Source organism: Denticeps clupeoides, chromosome 11 (genome assembly GCF_900700375.1).
Source record: "Denticeps clupeoides chromosome 11, fDenClu1.1, whole genome shotgun sequence".
NCBI lineage: Eukaryota > Metazoa > Chordata > Actinopteri > Clupeiformes > Denticipitidae > Denticeps > Denticeps clupeoides.
The window spans coordinates 3,944,577-3,968,986 of NC_041717.1; the positions used below are offsets into that span (position 1 = coordinate 3,944,577).

The window sequence follows — 24,410 nt, forward strand, 5'->3', positions numbered from 1 at the left end:
GGCTGTTTTACTTTTATTATTTGTAAAATGCATTCAAATGATCCATTGAATTAGAATTGTGTTAATGTAGTTTTTTATATTTTCCTTTTATATTTCCCTTTTACCAACTGGAAACAATTGTTCAAGGGTGTTATTACTTTTGATGAGACATAAAGTGTCAAGCATGTCCAACCAAGACATTTTGTTAACACATTACATTACAATCCTGTATGTACAGGAAAGAAAATATATTTCATATGAACCATGTAACAGCAAGGTGGTGAGTTTTGTAATACTTAGCTAATAACAGTACCCCTCCAATGTCAGGTAAGTACTAGGATCTACATAGATTACATTCATTAATATGTTATTGCCAAAATATTTTTGTTAGGGTAGAGAAAGTAGCGTAGTTACACTAACAACGAAGACGTAGATTGTTGGAACAGGCACTCAAACCCAGAAGACCTGCTGCACATAATTTCCTTCCAAATTGGCATGAAACAGTGTAAGGTCCTAGTACAACTTCCCAGTGGGTAATGGTGTGTAATTGATTGATTATAAGGTACTGATTATAAGGTAGTAATTATAAGATACTGAATTAGGATTGTCTAGGATAGCAACATGCCAGAGTGTTACTAACTCACTTAAGGGCACTAAATATTGTGCTGGGGAAAAAAACTTGAGTATTTGTCGAAAACCCATAGCCTTACGTGACTCATACCTTTAAAATTTTTATATCATGTTAAAAGGGAGGATGCTAATTTTAGGGAAATGATCACAGTGCTGGGTCAGTACTTTTAATAATTCAATAAAAATGTATCTTTCTTTTTTTTAAATTAAAGAATGCTTTTATACTGTCTGACTGTTCTCATTTGTAATTGTTTTTTTATTAAATAAATAAATAAATAAAAACTGCGTTGTCTCTCTGTCGTTGATGCTAATCTACCTATTTTCATCATAATAATTTGCTTTATGCAGCGCTAGTAACCGTGCAGGCAGGCAGACAGACAGACGGCACTTCGGCTGGAAAACACCAGCAACAGTGCATCCAATTGAATGCATGTGCTCTCCATCCAAACAGCCGCCAACCTACTTAACTTGAAAGTCTCCTGAATTTAGACGCAAAATCCAAGAGGGGGAGCCAAAGACCGCGCCACTCCTGCCTCATTTTCTGACTTTAGCTTCCTTACAGCCGAATCCGAGGTAAATAATAAATGCATGGTCTAGAATGTCCCGTTCGCCGATTTAAAATAGCCTGCGCAGTTTTTTCAAGTTTAACTTCTTGCGTTGTTATTAGCAGAGGTAACAGGCGACACGGCGGATTTCATTGTTGCGGACAGGCCGGCTATGTGACCGTTCTCCCCGCTGAGAGGCGTATGCGGGCGGCGCTCGTCTTGTTTTGAGTCCGAGGATTCCAGTCCCATCGCGAGAAGCGGAGGCCTCTGGGTAATGATACATCTGTCGCACACGAAAAAACGACCCGTTTCTTCACTCTTGCTGTTTTAAGTTGCTTTGGACGAGCCTTGTTGGCTTTAGACGCACACGGTAGCGCAAGGCGAGAAATTAACTTTGCGTACGCGTCCATTTAATCTTGGCGGCTGGGACATTACGTACTTAGTTTAGCTAGCTAACGTAAGCTAGCTGGTAAACTACGGAGAGCTAGAGTTATCCAATGTTTCAACAACGAATGGCTGCGATTTGGGCTACTAAGCTAGTCCCAAACTAGCAAATCTTTGTAAAAATGACATAAATTGTCAGCTACAGACAGAGGCTTCTTTTATCTACATGTTAGCTAGCTGCTATCACGTTAGCGGTACATTGTATTGTAAACGGCGAGCTAAGGCTATATTAGCGTTGTGTCCCTGTGTTCTGCCGTTCTGGGCTGCGTCGTCAAACTTCCCTACCTCTCTAGTACGAATAGCGAGGCCGCCCCCACATCCGGCGCTTAGCCAATCACCGGAGAGGGACCTGATTCTTCCACGGGTATGGCGAAATTGCACAGCACCGTGGCTCAGTTAGCTAATGAGTGGTAGCATCGAAGTTGCCGAGAAGCAGCGGCTATAACCCCAGCCAGTCTATAGTCTTTACAATTGTACAACACAACCCCTGTTTCCTCACAGCAGTCAGGCGGAAAGCAGAGCCAGCAGCGAGAAGCCTATTTATTTATCAATGTCTTTAACAACTCGCATTTTCCCGTGACATGAACTCGCGGAGCATAACCCGTCTCGTTTGTCAAAACGGGGTTTGCGTTTGATAATAGCAACTTATTCACTCTGTAATAGCGAGCACTCTGCTCATTGCTGCGCAGTTATTCGACGCGTCTTTTAGCGTTCTTTTTATTTCTTTTTGAGCCATGACTTGCCGGGCCTGGGTCGGGGACTATGGGAATAGTGGCAAACTGAACAAAAACGTTTACATGTAGGGTTTTTAAGAGACATTCGTGATAGAATATTTTATTTTGCCGTCGTGAAACTCGCCTCACTCCGTATCGTAAACGTAACAATTATCGTTTGTACCGTTTTACATTAAGGTAGGTTTACCAAGTCATGCATAATTAATAACATTATTCCTCGTCGACATTTCAGCTTTTCGAGCGGACCGCTGCTGTTTTGCTGTAAAACGAGCTCGAACTCCAATGCACAGTCGGAACACATTTTGTGAAGAGTTGTCATCAAAGCAGTGTTTTTCTTTCGCCTTAAAAAAAAAAAAAAAATCCCTGCTCTCCACAGTACAAAGGCGATGTGAGAAGAGTCCAGAGAGCTGTGATATTGAGCAACCTGTGTCGTGACACAACTACCCTGCCCTGGCTTCAGTATGAATGGGGATATGCCACATGTCCCCATCACCACTGTTGCAGGAATCGCCAGTCTCACAGACTGTAAGTCGGACACCACATCATCATCATAATCATTGTCATTGCCATTGTCCCACTATGAAGTGAAGTATTCAAGTGACTTATTCAAGACAAATTCATTCACAAATTCACTTATTCAAGACGAAATTGACATGTTAAATGCCTAGTCTGCCAGATTATTTCTCCGCAGTAAAATACAGTATTTTATTTTACATTTTTCTTGTTAATTCTGATTCCCGACTCTAATCGTCTGTCTGCAGTGCTGAACCAGCTGCCTCTGCCCTCTCCACTCCCTGCTACTACTACAAAGAGCCTGTTGTACAATGGAAACATTGCTAAAGAAGTTAGCTGTCTGCTGGCCTGCAGGGACGAGACCCTTGTGGCCCAGTTGTCTCAGAGCCTTAATCAGGTCTCCACCGAACACATGTATGTATCTTATAAAACAAAGTCAGTGTGACTTTATTAATAGACTTGCTTGTCATTGTTTGCTTCATCACTGTTCATGTTCATATTTTAAACATACATAACCTATGGTGATATTGAAGCACTACAGTTAATATGAGCCCTGTGCTGTACTGTATTTGGATTACATTTCCCTGCATCTGGATAGAATTCAAAACTTGTGCAGATGTTGGCCATTGTTTGACAATTTCTGCTCTAGTGTATAGTATCAAAAAATATTGTGCATTTTGTCATTTTTCCAACAGAGAACTGAAAGACAACCTGGGGAGTGATGAGCTGGAGGGTGATGTGCCAGTCCTGCTGCAGATCGTTCTGTCCAGGAGCCCCAACATCTTCAGGGAAAAAAGCATGCCTATACATTATGGGACTCAGGATGGTAAGTGTACCTAGACAATGAACCACACTCTAATCATAATAATGAGGAAAAACTGGTTGTGTAAATGTGCACACCCATGAAATGATTCTTTGTTGAAGCATCTTTAAATTTAATTACTGAATTCCGTCTTCTTGGGTACAATAACCCAACTCTGATTACCCCCAAATAAAGTTCGGCTGTCCTAGTAGGATTTTACTCACATTGTTCACTGAGTGTCAAAGTGTCAAAGGGATCTGATTATTTAAAAGTATCAGGAGAAGGGTACCAAAAATCCATAATATTGATATACCATGGAACACAGTGAAGACCATCATCAAAAAGTGGAGAAAACATGAGGCAATAGTGACGTTGCCAAGAACTGGATGTCTTTCCAATACTGATAAAAAGACAAGATGAAAACTAGTCAGGGAGGCTGCCAAGAAACCTACAGCGTCACTGAAGGAGCTGCAGGATTTTATGACAAGTAATCTTTGTACTGTGTAGTAGTGTTGTAGTCAAACCGCTTAAACCGAGACCAATACATTGCTGAGACTGGAGGGTATCAAGACAAAGACACTGCCGAGACTTGAGGGTATCGAGACCAAGACAAACATGCACTAAAATGAGACCAAGACCAAAACCGAAAACAAACTAGGGCTAGACTCGATATCACATTACTCAGATCAACTGTAGAGAAAAAAGGCGTTGCTGTCAAGTGTCATTACTAGTTAAATGTAATTCATGTTATCTTTCTGGCTATATTGTCCATATTTCTCTCATGTAAAATCTCCTGGATTTGTCATAGTTAAGAGGCCTGATGGAAAGTAATATTGTCAACAATCCGCTCCTATAACCATTTTATCAAACCTTGTCAAGGGAAAGAGATGGGATGTACCATAGTCTGATGACAAGAAACACAGAGCCCCATCATGATCATCAGGTGCCGCTCAGCCCACCTCGCCATCTCCGCGCTCTGCGGCAAGCAACCTCACTAATGAGCAACAGAAAACCATGCTTGAGAAAATATAATGATACTGTTCTTTTTTTCTTTACCGCATCGAGTCCACTATGTCCGAGACCAAATAGCATTGAGACCAAGACAGAGATGAGAGCGAGACCACAAAAAAAATGGTCTTGAGAAGTAAAACACTACTGTGCAAAACTGAAGCCTTTTCTTACAAAGAATAACATCCATGTCTAAAGTGTTTGAAAATGTGTTATGGTCTAATGGGACCAAAGTTGAACATTTTGGCCACAATTCCAAAAGTTATGTTTGGTGCTAAAACAACACTGTGAAAAGAGCACCATACCCACGCTGTGCATGGTGGTGGCAGTCTCCTTCTGTGTAGTTTTTCTTCAGCTGGAATCAGCTTCAGATTGTCCTTTAGTCAACGGAATTATGAACACTTTCAAGTACCAGTCACTTTTGGCTCAAAAGCTTCCGGCATCTGATAGGAATCTGAAGAAGGAGAGGAATCCAAAAGAATAAGATATTTGAAATAGTGAGCTGAAGAGGGATGTGCACAAGAGATGCCCTTGCAATCGGACATGTCAATATATGTAATTCTGATAATCTACTGCTAGATTGAATGCAGTAATTAAATCAAAATGGTTCCTCAACAAAGTATGAGTTAATGGGTGTGCACCTTTATGCAATGTTGCACCTTTTTATTTAGTCAAATTTTTTACCTCATCAAAACCTGGCATTTTAACAAAAAAAAAGTTTGCACTTAAAAAAAATCCTTTGTATATATTTGGACCTACTTTTCCTTTACGGCTATATTTGATTTACTTATTCACTATGTAATAACCTAATTATACAATGTACTGTTTACTTCTCCACAATAAGAATGCTTATATTTATTTTGGCAGGCACAAGGCAGCCTCTGACACCACAATACAAAATTACACAAAATGCCATTCAAAACAGTCCAGCTCCAACAAACTACCATCCAGCTCCCATGTCCCAGAGCCCTACCAAGTAAGTGCCCAAAACACAAATCTATCTGAGTTTTTGCCTGTTTCTCTGTTGATGCCCTTATGTAGGTTAATTTTCCTCTTTCCTTGCTGTCTAGCCACTTCGTCTCACAGCAGACGGGCTCGGGTCCCAGATTCCAGCAGAATAGCCATGTGTCCAGCCCATACACTCCACAGAGCCCCACAGGATACATGCAATACCCGCACACTCCCAACTACAATCAACAACAGCAGATGCACCAAGGTGTGTTATCATCTCTCACACACACACACACACACATATATAGACACACACACACACACACAGTTTTTGTAAGACAGAATGATTATGATGGATGGGATTTATCTATACCATTAGCGGCAATACTGAAGGTTACACTCCAGTTTAATTTTTTTTATTTTCAATTACTGCATGGAGAGGCAGCACATATAAGGTACCAAAGCAAAGTCTTATTGGCAGTCATTGTAGTTTTCCACTGGAGATTAATTTCTGGAAGTGAAACTTTCCAGAAATTCAGACCAAAGCAAAAGCTTTTGTGGTTTTGTAAGAGCTTTGAATTGTATGGTGTTTGAGAGAGGGTGGTTTTTGATGGAAGTATGGAAATGATATGCTCTAATCTCGTTTTTAAAATGAACAATCTGATGTTTAATTAAATCATAGTTGATTACAACAAACCATTGAGCCATTGGAGGGTGAGTGAGGTCATGTAAGTGTCGTTGTGAGCTAAAATGGGAGCCATGGTCTCTGGCTGTGTATTGATGTAAATTATTGTGTAGTAATATGAGCTGACTCTTCAAGTTTTTATTTGTCCATTATTTAATTATTTTAAAAATGTTTCAGTTTCAACAACAATGAATTATTTTATTACACTGTATCAAGTTACATTTGCTGACTTTTTCTATGGATAGTCCCGCTCATGGTTTTAGGATCCTGTTGAGATTTCATGGAGGCATCAGTTATAGAAATGTTGACTTGGCATTCTGGATTTTTGAACTTTTATTATATTAGTATGAGTTTTATTATTCATTTCCAAAATTAATAATCTGGTTTGTTTTATCTTACATTGTCTTGCAGTGTCTGTACTGAGCCCTACAATCCCAGGAGGTATGAGGAACATTCAGGAAAATCAGGTATTTCCACTCATGGTATTGAAAATCATGCTGTCATAAACTCTCTCTTAGGCCAAATGGAATACAGCAAAAAATAAAAATACTGAAATTAAAATGTAATTAAAGTATATTTTACTGATCAGTTCACTCTTCTGTCCCCTGATACCAGGAGAGGGACCAGTCCATGAGAAATGCCTCACTTCCTCTGAACTCACCACAGTCTGTATGTGCTTCAGCTGACAGGGATGGACTTCCCAGAGGTATGGAAAGTACCAGTAATCATTTTATGGACATTTGTTGTTATTATAATCTAATCATATTAAAACCTTTTGAAAATGTGTATTGATATGATAAAATATTAAGAATATCAATATTATATAATATGTGTAACATTTTATGCAATCTTGTTTGACATTGATATTTTGCTTTTCAAATTTCAGCTGCATCCCGGCCACCACTTATAATGCAGTCTCCGCCACCCTATCAGTCGCCTCGAGATGGACTGCCGGACCTCGTGTTGAACTCACCAGAGCAGAAGCAGAAGAGGATGAAGACGGCTGTGGGCGAGAAGGAGCAGCTGGATAAGGCTGCATTGTATGACTTTGGGAACTCAGAGGATGAGCTGGCCTACAGCAGCCGAGCGGGTACAGCACAGAGTCTTATGCCAGGGGAGCTTGTGCAGGAGAAAGGTATTTGTGTAGTTGTGGATACTTGAATTTTGAGCTAGTTTCCTGTAATATTAAAGTTGCTTTTCATATGTTTACTCAAAAGAGCAATTTTAAGATTTGCCCTGCTGGTGAATCAAATAGGGGGCTGTACATTTTTATAAGTATTGAATATGATATGAAGAGCTGAGGGCAGGCTCCACACTACATGTTTGGCAGTTCTATTATAAGATGCATGTACAATAGTAAAAATGTCTGCATACATGGCTTTGACACAACATTTATTTATATGATATAAATACATACCTAATATTATTGAATACATCAGTGAAATAATAAATGAATTAGCACTGTTGTTTATTTAAAGTACAATAGGTCAAATGATATATTCATTTGTTTTGGTGTTGATTCATTTACCGTATTTGGGTAATGAAAATCTCCTTTTGTAGATAAACCTTTGAAGAAGCGGAAACCTGACTCGTACCCTCAGGAGCCTGGATCTGGGAGCACTGCCCCTAGTGGTGGGATGGGTGATCACACTGGTAATCAGATGGCCCCACAGGAAGCTAGCTCGGCAATGGACCAAACCACAGCCGGACCCTTACCTGGCCTAGAAGCCCAGAGATGGCACCCAGAGATCCAGCAAGCCCTTGAAGGAGTGGGGAAGGGGGGCAGCAGAGCAGAGCAGAAGGCCCAGATTCAGCAGCTGCCTGGGATTGCCAAGAATGCTTCTGAAATGTTGAGAGATGTGAAGGTGAAAGTACAGAGACTGGAGGAGACCCTGAAGAACAAGGAGAGGAAGGACCGTGTAGGACAGCTCAAGGACCTCAGCAGGACATCCAAACCTGTGGTGGTCCTGCAGAAGCTCTCCCGTGAAGAAGTGCAGAGGCTTATCAGGGAGAAGCATGGCAGCAGCTCCAAATCCCACAAACACAGACTGTACTCAGGGAGGTCTGTGAAAGGTAGGAAAACAGTTTAAAAAATGCGTACGGAAACATCTATTTTCATATATCGAACATTTCCACCTGTATTTTGTTTTGTTGATTAAAGGTCCCCTGACCATGAAATTTCTTAGTGGTGCAGAATTACAGCCACTTTGATCCAGTCCCACAATGAGAATTCCCCAGGATGCGCCACCATTCACCAACCACAATATGTGGAAGACAGGAAGTTGTGTCTGCATTTTCCAGAAAAAATCTAATTAAACCACTGAGGCCCGCGTGACTGAACTAAAATTTTTTATTTGTGCTAATTTTTACAACCAATCACCGAGCAACTGCAATGCTCTGCACATTTTCAAGCCAAGACGGTCGGTGGAGATCCTTCTTTCGGGGAGGGATAGGAAATTCTCTGGACGGATAAAGCATGAGAAATGGGATGATGACATTCCAGATCCAAATGTCTTGAGTTGCAAAGCAGAATGGCCAAAAGTCGCTTTACACCTATTGTCATATTTAGCCACTGCAGGACCATAGACAGGATAGGGGAACTCATATTGATGTTAAATAATCTCTGTATTCTAGCTTTAACTGAACACTGGTTAACAGCTGGTGAGTTGTGCAGCAGTTAATGTAAATGTAATTTTCGGGGAATTCCTCAGTGACCTGTCTGACATGGACATTAAGCGAAATGACACTTTTTCATACTCATCGCTTGTGGTTGCTGTGGACTGCTGCATTTAATGTTATGGATGAAACTCTTAAACATCCAGGTGGGATTGATGCATCTGTGCTGAAAGAGCTACCGCCCGAACTGCTGGCCGAGATGGAGTCCACCATGCCGCTCTGTGATAGGGTGAAGATTGGCAAGCGCAGGCGGAGCACAGCCAATGACCGGCCTAAGTATGCTGAGGTTAGCTCTGACGAGGACGGTGGAGGAGACAGAGAACGTGAGTAAACAAGCAGAACTCAGTTTTCTGTTCATGGGTTATGTCTAGTCCTAAACTAAAAGACTTTTAAATTGGAGAACTTCATTGAAGTTTTCTTTTGGTCCAGGACTAGGCTAAATCCACAAACAGGAAACCCATTTTATTTATTTGTTTGTTTGTTTAAATTCTCTAACAGTTTCCAGAAAACGGAGGAAAAAAGATCATGACCGCTTATGGGACCGTGATGATTACGAGTCGAGGAAAGGATCAACTTCCCGCAGTCGCCATGGCGATCGCAGTCCTGACTCCTCTGACAGGGAAACGCCTCCTCCGAGCTTAAGTGATGGTAAATTTAACTTAATATTTCTTACTTATTAAAACACAGGGCATGATATTACCAAAACATTGGTGAATGATTGGGTGCATGCTTTGTGAACTTCTCAGTTGCCAGGAGTCTTCAGAAGAAGGAAAAGCTGAAGAAAAGAAAGGCATACGAACCCAAGCTGACACCCGAGGGTAATTGCGCAGCCCCTGAAATTAATGATCTGCTGAGAGGTCTTTATGTCAGCAGTAAAGGATTGTTTTTTTGTGAAATTTCTACAGAGATGATGGACTCGTCTACATTCAAGAGATTTTCTGCCAGCCTCGACAACATTCTGGAAAACCTTGAGGATGTTGACTTCACTGCACAGGGTGGGTCTTTTGTTCCTTTAATAATTTGTTATGCTGTATGGTAGTATTGTCAATTTCAAAATCAGAAATGGTTTGTGAATCCTAAACTTGCTCACAAAGCTTACTGTTTCTTATTTCTGAACCAGAGCCCTCAAAAGTTACCAGCGCATTTCAAGTGTAGCTTACAGCCATATACATTCGGTTGCTACCAGATAACAGGTTCATTCATCGATGGGTTAGATATTTTACTTTATTATTTCATAAGTGTTTTTTTCTCCCTTGCAAAATAGATGACGATGAGATCCCTCAGGAGCTCCTCCTGGGCAAACAGCAGCTGAGTGAGCTGGGCAGTGAGTCTGCCAAAATCAAAGCCATGGCCATCACCCATAGGGTATGAGATAGAATAATAGGAACAATGTGTTTTAAGGTTTGATGTGTTCTCTGTTTTAAGCAACTTTCCTGTATCTGAATTTCTAGATCCCGTCTGACAAACTGGTGAAGGTTTTGAATATTCTGGAGAAAAACATTCAGGATGGATCTAATCTTGCTACCCTCATAAATCCTGTGAGTCTTGAAGGGACTGTTGTTGTTCCTGTATCTTTTGTAAGAGGGCAAGTTATAAGTATGCCATCTTATCATATTGTTACCAGGACCATGACAGGGAGGATGAGGAGCGGCTGTGGCGTGATCTTATTATGGAGCGTGTGACCAAATCGGCAGATGCATGCCTGACTGCCCTCAACATCATGACTTCACCACGCATGCCTAAAGCTGTGTACATAGAAGATGTGATAGAGAGGGTGCTGCAGTACACCAAATTCCACCTGCAGAACACCCTCTATCCTCAGTATGACCCGGTCTACCGAGTGGACCCTCATGGAGGTGTGTATTATCTCATTAGGTGACCAATAACATGAGCTGCTTTTACTACTCCCTCACAGTATACAAAAAGGCCTGATCAAATTATGCTGAAAAAAACTTTTTATTTAGCATTTTGACTTTCCTCAGGCGGAGTGTTGAGCTCCAAGGCTAAGCGAGCAAAATGCTCCACAAGCAAGCAAAGAGTCATTATCATGCTGTACAACAAGGTGTGCGACGTTGTGAGCAGCATTTCTGAGCTCCTGGAGATCCAGCTGCTGACTGACACCACCATTCTACAGGTAAGACCCTACACATTCATCCACACCCACTGGTTCCATTTCAGTGGCAAATGTTAATTGCCTTACCCTCTGTACTAGGTGTCCTCGATGGGAATCACTCCGTTTTTTGTGGAGAACATCAGTGAGCTCCAGCTCTGTGCCATCAAACTTGTGACGGCAGTGAGTTTTCATACACGGCACCTTGGGGGCTTTGACATTGATGTAGTAGTCTGTATATTAACCACTGACTTTTCAGTCTGGAACATCACTTATCTGTATAGAACCAATGGTATATCAGTCATTGAATCAAATGTTTATGATATTCATTTTTGCATGAATTACATGCATTTACATTTTCACCCCTTTCAAAGGTGTTCTCACGGTATGAAAAGCACCGACAGCTAATTCTGGAAGAGATTTTCACCTCTCTGGCCAGATTGCCCACCAGCAAACGCAGCCTCAGGAACTTCAGGTACCACAGGCACACAGTACGAATTGTTATCCAGTTGAATGTTTTATAGATAAAGCAGAGCCCAAAATGTATTCATGCTTAATGTGGATGTGCACTGACAGACTGAACAGCAGTGATGTGGATGGGGAACCCGTTTACATCCAGATGGTGACGGCCCTGGTGTTGCAGCTTATCCAGTGTGTGGTGCATTTGCCCTCGGACCAGGACATGTTTGAGGAGAAAGAAAAAAGGGTATGATTTTGACTAATTTAATCTGCCCAATTTCACCCCAGCCTGCATTTAAATTATTTTAAAGTAATCCAAGATTAGTCCATTCATTTTAAGAACTTTGACATTTCCTTGGGTACTTCCAACTGCAAAATAATTATAATTGCAAAAAGCTAAACTGTGACAAAGAATGTCTTAGAATTTTTCTTGCTTCCTGTTTCTAGGTTGATCAAGATGTTTTTATCACAAATTCGTATGAGATTGCAAGAAGGACGGCTCAGAACTTTCTCTCTGTATTCCTCAAGAAGTCAGTTGATCCCTCCTCATCTTTGGTCTTCTGATTTATGCATGTGGGGATTTATGAAGTGTCTGTTTCTCCTCAGGTGTGGGAGTAAACAGGGTGAGGAGGACTATCGTCCATTGTTTGAAAACTTTGTGCAGGACCTGCTCTCCACCGTGAACAAGCCTGAGTGGCCGGCATCTGAGCTGCTGCTCAGCCTGCTTGGGAGGCTACTTGTGAGTTTTGCACACATACAAGGCTGGAAAGAATGAAGAAACCACAGATTTTTTTCAGTTTCACCAATTTCATTGATCTCCTTTACCAAATTCTGATGTGTAGTCACTCAGAACATTGGATGGTAGTAGCCTAGTGGGTAACACACTTGCCTATGAACCGGAACACTACAGAGTCACAGGTTCAAACCCCACTTAATACCATTGTGTCCCTGAGCAAGACACTTAACCCTAAGTTGCTCCAGGGGGACGGTCCCTGTAACTACTGGTTGTAAGTCGCTCTGGATAAGAGCGTCTGATAAATGCCGTAAATGTAAATGTAAACAATTATTTAGAAAAGCAAATTTATATGTGGAATGATAATAATAATAATTTTATGGGTATAAATACCACAATAATAGTTAACCTGTGTAGAGTAACACCTCCAAAACCTGGTATATTGGCCTATATGACTGAAATAGGAGGTTCAATTTAAAAATGAGCTGTATGCAGATATGTTTGTGTAATTTAGACACATATTATCATTATTATTGTTGTTGTTTCCATTTTTGTGGCCATAAGAGGTGGGTAGCATAGCCAAAAAGTAGCCATCCTAAAAAATTACAATAGTATAGTATGTTTGATTGCAAAATCTAATTTATTTTTTAGAAACAATTGATATATAATGTAATGTACATAAATAAATCTAAATTTTTCCTAATAATAATAACTTATTACTGAATGATTTGTAATAATTAATTGACTAAGTGTACAACTATCTTATCTGTATGATATATTACATAAAAAATTGAAACAAAAACTCAAATTCATTCCTCTACAGAAAATGTGTAGGGGTCTACTTACCTTAGCTACTTAAAGGGTCAATATGAAAGACGTGGATTCTGTAATCTTTCTTTAACCTTTGGTTCTATCACTGAAGACAGTCACATTTGGCATTTTTTTGCCACTGTAACGCCACGGTTTGTGTGTGGTCATGTGACTGCATGGCATCATCTGATTGGTGAAACAATGTCATGTGATTATTGTAGCTACAGTTTCTTATTCACAAATGTACTCAAGTAAAAAGTATGGTAATTTTTTTGCCCAAAAAGCTACTCAAGTAAATGTAACTCGTATCTGATTACCATGCCCAAAACATTTCTGAAATGGTGGTACTGGTGTGGCCACAGGGAAGCAAATGTAACAGATGTCTACACCCATACATAATTTTTACTCTTTTGTGTTGTAATCTCACAACCGTGGGTCTTCTTTCAAGTTCTGTGTCTCTCATTTCAGGTTCATCAGTTCAGCAACAAGCAGACAGAGATGGCCCTGAGGGTGGCGTCACTTGACTACCTGGGCACAGTTGCAGCCAGGCTGCGTAAGGATGCAGTCACCAGCAAAATGGACCAACGAGCCATTGACCGAATCCTTAGCGAGGCTCCCCCGCTTTCTGTATGTTGTATTTTTGTGGTGCCAGTGGTATAATTGCCCATATGTGTATATTTTAAACTTCATTACAGTATAATACAGAACCTGATGACAAATTGTATGTCTAATTTCATGTTCTTCTAAATCTACCCCTTAGACCTCAGGTAGTGATGAAACCCAGCAGCTCCAGAAAGTCCTGCTAGATTATCTGCATGAGAATGCGGAGACCGATCCATCTCTGCTCGTGAGTTATACCCTCGATAACTACTGTAGTCTTTTTCTTGTCTTTTGGATTGCTAATAGTAGGTTGTGATGTTCTTTTTCATGTTTTGCAGTTTGCACGGAAGTTCTACATCGCACAGTGGTTCAGAGACTCTACCATGGAGGCTGAGAAGGCCATGAAGAAAGACGAGCAGAAGGACGAGGACTCAGAGGGTCAGCGACACTCCAGGGAGCTGAAGAGCACAAGGGAGATCCTGCAGAGGGCGGAGGCCTGCAAGAAGTTCCTTCTATCAATTATCAAGAGCACCCCTGCCCAGTTCAGCACTCTCAGGTACTAGCTAAACAAGTACTTGCTAACCTGTTTAAATTGCTAAAAAATAAATCTTAGAGCTTGAGGAACCAGTTGTACATATGAACTTTCATTTCCTTCAACAGAATAAACACTGACATTGTGGACTATGAAGACTCTGGCCTGATTGTGCGCTACTTGGCCTCCATGAGACCGTTTGCACAGAGCTTCGACATTTATCTCACGCAGGTGGGAATATTAATCTGTACCGTAACATTAGCATTGCACTCCTAAAACCCTTTGTCACATAGAATTAGCCCAACACGATGGACATCTGCAGTTTTGGCTTTTTGCTGCAGATTCTGAGGGTGCTGGGAGAGAGCGCTATTGCAGTCAGAACTAAAGCTATGAAATGCCTCTCGGAGGTGGTGGCCGTGGACCCCAGCATACTGGCCAGGGTGAGTTTCTCCTCATAAATTTCACAGAATGAAACAGTAAATTTATCACTGTGATGTGATGCATATGTGTCTTTTTTTCCCATTCCAGCTGGACATGCAGCGTGGGGTCCATGGACGTTTGATGGACAGTTCCACCAGTGTGAGGGAGGCTGCAGTGGAGCTGCTGGGTCGCTTTGTTCTGAGTCGCCCTCAGCTCACAGAGCAGTACTATGACATGCTCATTGAGAGGATACTGGTACGTCCAGAGACATCCGTGCCTCTATCAAATCTATGGACATTTTCAAATGAAATATTAAAAAAATATTCCAGTGCAACTTTATGCTACCTCGCTCTGGCTTGTTATCAGTGAAGTGGCTTGATCATAAGCCATTCTGACCTTCTGGATATGGGGGTAGATTGTGTTTATATATTTCACAAACTACATGGAAATACCGATATTGATTGGGCTCCTCCTCTTTTCCACCTCAGTTATGCACGTTTCTAAAAGGTAGCGCTGCTTGGGCAGTGAACACTGCCCCCTAGATGATTTTCAACAGACACTGCATCTTGTCTTTGTATGTGTTTGCAGGACACAGGCATCAGTGTGAGGAAGAGGGTGATAAAGATCCTGAGAGACATCTGTCTGGAGCAGCCCTCGTTCAGCAAAGTCACCGAGATGTGTGTGAAAATGATACGCAGAGTCAACGACGAGGAGGGAATTAAGGCAAGGCATTTTGTCCAGAATTTGATGTCTTGTAGTGCTGTAAACCTTGTTGTATGCTTAGAGAGTTTGTATGTATTGCATTCCTTTCTTCTAAAGTAGTATAACGAACTAACACAAAGTGACAAATATAGAGTGACACCTATGTATTTATGTTATCTTATGCTCCTATTGTACAGCGTTATTTATTAATATTATTAAATTAAGTAATATTCAAGTCTATTTTCAGTTGAGACATAACCACAAATTTGATGTATAACATATTTTTAATTTTTTTTTTTTTCTTCTCAGAAATTAGTAAATGAAACCTTTCAAAAGCTATGGTTCACTCCTACACCAAGTCATGACAAAGACACCATGAACAGGAAGATACTGAACATAACGGATGTGGTAGGTGTTTTTTATGAGTCTGATTGGGGTTTGTTTTTATTGATGTTACATCTCATCCCATGTGCCTGCTTTTGCCGACTTTTTTGCTGTTTTATCTGTGGACCGTCCTTTTCAGGTGGCTGCTTGTAGAGATTCTGGATATGACTGGTTTGAGCAGCTCCTGCAAAATGTAGGTGTCTGGATGAACTTATGTTTTTCTAAAAAGCATTTCTTCTGCTATGCTGCTTTTTTACAATGTCACCAATGTCTTCCAGCTGCTGAAGTCTGAGGAGGACTCTTCCTATAAACCCACCATCAAGGCCTGTGTACAGCTGGTGGATAATCTTGTAGATTACATCCTCAGATATGAGGAGTCTCTCTCAGGTCAGCAGTTGTCTACATATTGTGTTTTGGTTTAGCCATGGTCAAGCTCAACATCAGACAATTTCTGACCAAAAATGTTTCATTGGCTCCTTTCACCAATTTTCCATTACATTGATTTGGTACTGCACCACCCATAGTAGTAGTGTGTTGTTTTTCATTATTTGTGTAAGTGGGAGGAATTGTTAACATTGGTCTCACACCACACTGAGGAAAAGCTAATTTGGTGGCTCTTGTTCTTACAAGATGTGCACAAAACATATTACATTTACATTATTGGTTCAGTATATCTTCTGCTTTTAGTTTTTACAAAAAATGAAGTAACCTCTGTAATTCTCTTGACACCTGTAGAGCATAAGAATGTGAATTCAACCCGGCTCGTTGCTTGCATCACCACCCTGTATCTGTTCAGCAAGATCCGAGCCCAGCTCATGGTCAAACACGCCATGACCATGCAACCCTACCTAACCACGAAGTGCAACGTGAGTCCTTTCAACAAACATGAACTGCACTGGATTACATGTTAGCATTTTAAACATATGATATGATGATCACAGCACCTCAGAGTCGAATTAGGCTTCACCCTTGCACAGCCAATCCAGGTTCTAAAAGCCACACTGTGCTATTTGTGAGTGTGACTGATGTCATTTTCTTGTGCTTGTCTCTTGTGGTTAATTTTAGTCTCAGAACGATTTCATGGTCATTTGCAATGTGGCCAAGATCCTGGAACTGGTGGTGCCACTGATGGAACACCCCAGTGAAAACTTCCTCACCACCATTGAAGAGGACTTGATGAAGCTCATCATTAAATATGGAATGACGGTGGGTCCTCAAGTGCAGCATTTATATTTCACCAGTAATCTCTTATCTTAGACATTGCCCAGCTCGTGCTCTTCAGAAAAATTATACAAATCCAAGGATAATCCAAATAAATGACCAACAACTCTCTAATCTATCCAATCAGGTTGTTCAACACTGTGTTAGTTGCCTCGGTGCAGTGGTCAACAAAGTTACACGCAACTACAAGTTTGTTTGGGCCTGCTTCAACCGATACTATGGTAGGATCTCCACCTTTGCTTTTGAAATGCACCAGCACTGGTTTCTGGGAATCCATGTTTGCTGTTCTGAGCATGCCATGTCTTCTGGGTTACCCAGGTGCTTTGATCAAGCTGAAGTCCCAGCACCAAGAGGGTTCGAGTAGCGCCACACTAACTGCCACCAAACCCGCTCTGTTGCGCTCACTGTTTACTGTTGGGGCGCTCTGTCGTCACTTTGACTTTGACCTGGAGAGATTTAAGGGGAGCAGCAAGGTACTGCATTAGCTCTATGGATGCTATTATTTTGAGGTCTGAAAGTTAAAGAAGCTGTTTCATGTTCTATGAACTGTTTTAGGTCATCATTAAAGACAAGGTGCTGGAGCTGCTTTTGTATTTTATCAGTCATGAGGATGAGGAGGTGCAAGTCAAGGCCATTATTGGCTTAGGTAGGACCAATCTTGTTCACTTTCCTGTATTCCTTTTACCAATTCCTTTTGCATCTTCAGAGGTGTACACAACCTTACTTTTGCCTACAGGCAATCTCTTCATCATGCATCCTGGCCAGATGTTTGTGCCTGATGTGAAGCGGCTGTACAATGGGATACTGTCAGAGAGGAAGAGCTCAGTGAATCTGAAGATCCAGGTGCTGAAGAACTTGCAGATGTACCTGCAGGAAGAGGACACACGCATGCTGGAGGCAGATCGTGACTGTGAGTGTAACCGTCAATCATAAAGATCATCTCAGTGTGGGCCTTCGATCAATGTGTGGTGTGCTCTAAAATTAACCAACATTGATGTTTGATTTGCATCTGAATATTTAAGCATTTAAGCATCTCCATGGCACCATAGCAACATAATATCTGATATATCTTCCCAGGGAATAAGTTGTCCAAACAGGAGGACCTGAAGGAGATGGGGGACATCACCTCTGGCATGAGCAGCTCCATCATGCAGCTGTACTTGAAGCAGGTCCTGGAGTCCTTCTTCCATGCACAGTCTAGTGTCCGGCACTTTGCCCTCAGCGTCATTGCTCTCACCTTAAGCCAAGGCCTCATCCACCCTGTGCAGGTAGACGTCACCACAAGCCACCGCTGTTTGTTAGTGGAGGCTTTTCTTCTGTGCAGGCCACGTGACGCTCAAACCTGCTCTCTCTGCTTGCAGTGTGTGCCATATCTGATTGCCATGGGAACAGACCCTGAACCTACCATGAGAAACAAAGCAGACCAGCAGCTGGTGGAAATTGACAAGAAGTATACAGGATTCATACACGTGAGTCATACACCACCAGCACATCTGATGTGTGGCGTCCTGTAGGGAGGTAGTAGAAAAAAATCACACAACTCATCACCACTCTTCCAAATCCTGTCCTGAGCAACACGCTTAGCCTGAACCTGGAATTAATGTACCTCTGTACTTCTAACCGACCTTGAAATGTCTCGTGTATGCTCTTTCCTTCAGATGAAGGCGGCAGCGGGTATGAAGATGTCCTACCAGGTGCAGGAGGCCATCATGAGCTTGCGTACCCCCGTCATCAGAGGCTTCCGGCAGGACGACTCCCATACCGCTCTCTGCTCTCAGCTGTACACGCTAGTGCGTGGCAACCGGCAGCATCGTCGCGCCTTCCTTGTTTCACTGCTCAACCTGTTTGATGATAGCTCTGTGAGTTACCATGTTTGTGCTGTCATGTGGGTGTGTGTAACATCCATACAGACTTCCATGCTCGAATGCTTAGGCGTGGCAGAAGGTGTGATCAGGAATTTACTCTGGACAATGTTAGAATAAGTGTGTCTTAGGCTTGTTGCCTTATTTGCATATCTTACATTTGTAATTCATCTTTTTCAGTACAAAAACACATAACAGAGCTAACCAGCTCTTTTAATGTAGAATCTAGTGGTCAAAACCTTAATATAATGTTATGGTATAATATAATATAGCGGTGCCATGTGTCCTCACGACTGTTATCGGGCAAATGCTCAATATATTGAGCCTAAGACCTCATTTACTTCACAGTGCATTCTGTGTCTGGATTAGCAAAACACTATGCAAATCCTAGGAAGATATTAAAATAGGTATAATGAGAATGGCATCAGAGCAGCCAGACCATCCTTGGAGCAATCTGATCGCTTTCCAATGTGAAAATTAATCATATACAGTGTGGCCTATGAGACAGCATATTTAAACCAGGATGATTCATTGTCTTCATCTTATAAAATAGCTATTTGCTATTGAGCCTTACTTGCTGGATCAGGTATTTCTGAAGGCTTAGCTTAAAAAACTTTGGCTCTCAGCAATTCTGGATTTGTCTGAATAGCAGATATAACTCCACCTTTTCCACTCTCATTCCCTGCAGAAAACAGAGGTGAACATGCTGCTGTTTGTAGCCGACAACCTGGCCTACTTTCCCTACCAGTCTCAGGAGGAGCCGCTGTTTATCATGCACCACATCGATATCATGCTCTCTGTGTCTGGCAGCAACCTTCTGCAGACATTTAAAGAGGTGATCACGATACATTCTTCTATGTCTTTTCCGTTTCTCTATTCATGTATTAGATAAATATCCAGAGACACACACATATGTCATCCTGGCTACATGATGCACACGTGATAGGTCATTTGTACTGGAATTTCAGTACATGTGATGCAGGATTAAAAGCAGAGGACACACTTGTGCTGTGCTGCAGTCCCCCACAATGACAATCACTTCACTTTCATTTCTTCTTTGTTATTGTCCGGATTTCACCCATCCTGTGGGTGGAATTGGATAGTAGGAAGTGGTTTGTGGGGACAGAACCTTACTCCGCAGTACCCAAGGCTGGATTCAAACTTTCTTGTCACAAATCCACCTCTATCACTGCTGGGCTACAGCTGTCCACAGAGAAGCACAATGGCATTGAGTCCATGCAAAGTAAAATCTTTACAAATACTGAAATTGCTGCTTGGGAGATGCAGATGAGCACACACACTCCTTTAAGTAGACATTAATTCATAGACATTAATTACTGTTGCTTTGTCCACATCAGTCTTTGCTTAAGATGCCTGGAAAAAAGCCGAAGAAGCAAAAGCAAAAACCCATCCCATAGACATTAATTACTGTTGCTTTGTCCACATCAGTCTTTGCTTAAGATGCCTGGAAAAAAGCCGAAGAAGCAAAAGCAAAAACCCATCCCAGAGAGGGACGTGGAGAGTGAGGAGGCGAATGAGCGGGACCGTGAGGACAGGATCCACGAATCACGCGTCAATGACGAAGACAATGATGTGTCTCAAAAACCCCTCAAACTCAAACAGTCAGGTGACAAGGCTGAGTCCGAGTCAGAATCTGACCTGGAAGACGCAGATGTGGTGATGGAGCGGCTTCCCGATAATGCAGCTCCGCTACTGGACTTTGCCAGAGCTTCCCAGGGAATCCTGCTGCTCTTGGTACTCAAACAGCACCTGAAGGCCCTCTACGGCTTCTCAGACAGGTAACCCTTGCCGACTGGAGCTCCCGTCACACTAAACAGATACTAACATAAACTACTATTCAGATCTGCATGATGACAAGCTATTTCAGCTTTGTAGTGAAGCGAACCAGGTGCCGCATTAACATATCAGCATGCCTCAGGGCATAGCGATCACAACCACGCAGTCAAATGTGAACATGGAGCTCAGAATTGTGAGCATGTTCATCAAAACAATGCTGGGGTTGTTTTCACAGTTTAAATACTAGCACTGCAAAAAAAATCAATACATCATTATATTGTAATATTAATTTTCACAATATACTACAATGATTCTAGCTCTGAAAATATAATCTTTGGCATTTCCTACAACCACAGCTTCCACTCCTGTAGATGCCACTGTACTGCTTGGTGCTTTTTGCAGAGTAAAAGCGTAAAAAGCAGCCCCTTCACTTCATAATAGCTACGTGGGCACAATGCGGTTACAAACCAGCTTTTATGCAGCCAGATAAAAGGCGGAGCCTTTTATTTGTCAGGGTTTGGCTGAAACCCCGGCCTCAGGTACGTGTGCTATGTGATCCCAACTCGCGAACACAATACGGAGGTAGCTGTGCCAGAAAGAGGCTTTTTTGAGCCACTAGATCTCATACAAACCCCTAAATCTGTGTAGATGTGTAACATTCAGCAAACAGATGGATTTTTTATTATTTTTTTTATTTCAAATATTCACCTTCAACCAAATGTTCACTGCCTGCTAACCCTTTGATGTGTTTAACAGAAATGCAGTGCTTGGTTCAAAACAGACTTTAGTAGTACGATACGATGAAATTTCACAGTCCTGCAGGATTAGAACCACAGAGTGAGAGAAACGCTTTTATGTCAACAAGACAAATTTAATTTATCTTCATCTTTCTCTCCCCTGCAGTAAAATCCAGAAATACTCCCCAACCGAGTCTGCAAAAGTGTATGACAAAGCTGTGTCGAGGAAGAGTTCGGTCCACTTCAGCCCTCGCCAGACCATAGACTTCCTGACCAACAACGTGGTCCGAGCTGATCTCACGTACGAGCTCAAGATGAAGATTGTCCAGCAGTTCCTTGACGTAAGAACTGCTCCTAAAGATTGGTTATCTGCGAGAACCATAACGTCACGTTTTTCTAAATGACTCCTCTCTCTCCCTTCCAGTTTAAGTTGCTGATGGAGCACTTGGATCCAGATGAAGAAGAAGAGGAAGGAGAAGCGAGCGCCAACGCTCGCAACAAAGCCATCAATGCACTTCTGGGAGGACCCAGCCCCAGAAACCATGGCCCTGACACAGAGGAGGATGACAGTGATGGGGAGGAGAAGACACCTGGGGTGAGCTCTCAAACTGGGGATTTGTAAACCTACATGTGGTTAGGATGTAGGGTATCACAAAACACTCATTTACTCGTCATTGTGCAAATAAACCTTATTAGTCCTACAACTGTCTGCTATACTGCCCTCTCCCTGGCCTTCCAGCAGACCTACACACACATTTACAACATTTATCAGACACCCTTATCCAGAGGACCTTACAATCAGTAGTGACAGGGAGAATCACCCTGGAGACCCTCAGGGTTAAGTGTCTTGCTCAGGGACACAATGGTAGTAAGTGGGATTTGAACCTGGGACTTTGTGGTTTTCTGGCGAGTATCTAGAAGTGAAGTGAAGCGATTGACGTTGTGAAACTTTGCAACACAGCATACGGTGACATAATGAAATGTGTCCTCTGCTTTTAACCATCACTCTTGGTGATGGTTACTGCTTATTACTGCTTATATTGTGCTAGTGTTATTGTTTTTTTACATTAGTATTTCAAAATTTCCTTGTACTATATCATTAACTTTTAGCTAATTATTATGCATACCTGTCTGGTTTTACTTTACATATGCAGGGCTGTTAGCTGGTTTATTCTGTCTAGTTACTCAGTAACTTGTATTAAAATGTAGTAAATTGTGCAGGTACTCTAATTAGGATGACAGTTCGTATTTTATTTTCTTCATCCAAAAATGTCTGATAAAGCACAAAAAAGGGTCCTCTTATTAGACTGGGAAATGACCAAAATGTAAACATGCATTAAGATGATTGTGCACATTGGTGGAATTTCATAGGTGATTTGCTGAGTATTGATCTTGATTGAAGGTCGTGCATTGTGTGAAATAGAATAGATTTTTTTGCCCTGAAGTATACTTGCATGCACTATGAAAAGGAAAGGTCAGCACAGTAACTGCATGGAAGATAAAAAGTATATTTTTGAAAAGTATATTTTAAGAATCAACTCAAGGTTTATTACTTTTAAAGGGAAAGTATTTGAGTTGTTTGGGGAATCTGTATTTCTTCTTGAGGAAAGAACCAGGACCTCATCTTCATCTTCATTCTGTCACCCCAGGCCTCCAGACGAGCCAAACGTGGAGGGGACACTGCAAACATGAACGAGACGGTGGAACCCGCAGATGTGGTGGCGCTCTTTATCCCCAAGTACAAGGAGCGGCCGCAGCTGGCCCGAGTCGTCCAGCGTTCCGGCGCTGGCTTCAGCATCCACTGGCTGTCTGGCACCTACAGCAGCCCCTGGTCAGAGGCCAGAAGACGAGATGGACGCAAACTTGTGCCTTGGGTGGAAACTGTCAAAGAGTCAGACATCATTTACAAAAAAATCAACCTGACCAGTAGTCAGAAGCTCACGCATAAACTAGCGCAGACTTTACGTTCTCTGTACGCTGCCAAATACGCTGCCACCAGCTAATGAAGCCGGCCGCGTGTCCCCATTTACTGCCAAACATAACTAAAACACAGTAGTACACTACAAAGCGTCTCTAGGGTGCATTCTGGCTTTATTGTGCATATTTTATAATGAGAGAGAGCTCAGTTCGGGTTACACTGAGATGTCGCCGGTAAATAATGTTTGGAAAACATTGTTTGGGTGCTCCTTCGCTGTTGTGCAGCAGTCTGATTTCTATTTTCAGTGTATAAAAGTTTGACATAAAAAAAAACAACACAAATCTTTATATATAAGAGATACAAAAGAAATGTATAAAAAAGGAAGTGAATATTGCAAATTAGTTTCTTAATGTTCTTATAATGTTTTTGAAGTATCTGAGGATGGCTCTATTTAGATTAGCTCTTCCATATATGTTAAATTTGTGTTTGTCCATTCTGTACAATAACAGAGATATACTTTTTTTGATGTAATTTATTGAATAAAAAGCATGCAGTATCTTTGAACTACTCAGTTTTTTTTATTATTGTAGATGTACAACAACAAATCCCTAGCAATTGTGGCAGGCATGTGAGCTGAAATAATTTGATCCAAATTGTGTATTTTATTGTCCTTATGCTTCATCTTTTCCAGAGTTCACCATTATCTCTAAAAGAGGAGACGCAAATAACCAGCGCGCCACCTTTTAGGTTGTAAAATGCGTGCTGCTTCCACTGGCTGCCTCCTTCATGTCTGGGGTTGCTAAAGAGCGTAACCCCTGACCCGCTTTTGGGCTTTATATGACTCTATAATTCACCAACCTTGGACAAACCTCCTACCTCACATAGCCCTAGGTCTTAACATGTGAGACGAATTTCAGAAGGATTTCTTTTCTCTTTACAACTGGTTTGATATTTAAGGACCTTATTTAAGCATATGATTCATCTGAGTTGGTTTTGTTTTTTATATGCGCTATAGTTCTTTTTAGCCACTTAATTGAGCTATTGTTATAATATGGCCAAAGAGCTATTAAACTATATTGTAACATAAGCGGCTCCTTTGATTTCATTCACTGCATGTAAAAAAAAATCAGTCAGTTAAACACAAGATGCTGGACTGAA

The 24,410-nt window shown here is 41.6% G+C and overlaps 1 protein-coding gene across 3 annotated transcripts; it reads left to right on the plus strand.

The window, feature by feature from the left end:
• The first annotated feature begins 1,055 nt into the window (after positions 1 to 1,055).
• On the plus strand, positions 1,056 to 23,813 carry nipbla (NIPBL cohesin loading factor a). 3 transcript variants are annotated; one of them, XM_028996308.1, is made up of 48 exons: positions 1,056 to 1,182; positions 1,280 to 1,425; positions 2,709 to 2,857; positions 3,094 to 3,259; positions 3,541 to 3,671; positions 5,523 to 5,631; positions 5,726 to 5,871; positions 6,703 to 6,758; positions 6,907 to 6,997; positions 7,178 to 7,426; positions 7,852 to 8,364; positions 9,114 to 9,290; positions 9,466 to 9,615; positions 9,714 to 9,785; positions 9,873 to 9,962; positions 10,232 to 10,332; positions 10,419 to 10,505; positions 10,592 to 10,823; positions 10,950 to 11,101; positions 11,180 to 11,260; positions 11,452 to 11,552; positions 11,654 to 11,783; positions 11,984 to 12,066; positions 12,143 to 12,275; positions 13,548 to 13,706; positions 13,840 to 13,926; positions 14,018 to 14,235; positions 14,340 to 14,442; positions 14,553 to 14,651; positions 14,740 to 14,886; positions 15,220 to 15,354; positions 15,643 to 15,741; positions 15,857 to 15,910; positions 15,996 to 16,104; positions 16,453 to 16,583; positions 16,783 to 16,923; positions 17,066 to 17,159; positions 17,257 to 17,411; positions 17,494 to 17,584; positions 17,675 to 17,848; positions 18,016 to 18,206; positions 18,300 to 18,407; positions 18,597 to 18,797; positions 19,489 to 19,635; positions 20,250 to 20,599; positions 21,501 to 21,675; positions 21,759 to 21,929; positions 22,984 to 23,813. In XM_028996308.1, the coding sequence occupies exons 3-48, from the start codon at positions 2,794 to 2,796 to the stop codon at positions 23,335 to 23,337; spliced, it is 6,807 nt and encodes a 2,268-aa protein (XP_028852141.1). In that variant the 5' UTR covers positions 1,056 to 1,182; positions 1,280 to 1,425; positions 2,709 to 2,793; the 3' UTR covers positions 23,338 to 23,813. The 3 variants fall into 3 exon arrangements, with proteins under 3 accessions (XP_028852141.1, XP_028852142.1, XP_028852140.1); XM_028996307.1 differs by having other exon boundaries at positions 1,114 to 1,182; positions 1,277 to 1,425; XM_028996309.1 differs by lacking the exon at positions 1,280 to 1,425 and having other exon boundaries at positions 1,105 to 1,182.
• The last annotated feature ends 597 nt before the right edge of the window (positions 23,814 to 24,410 follow it).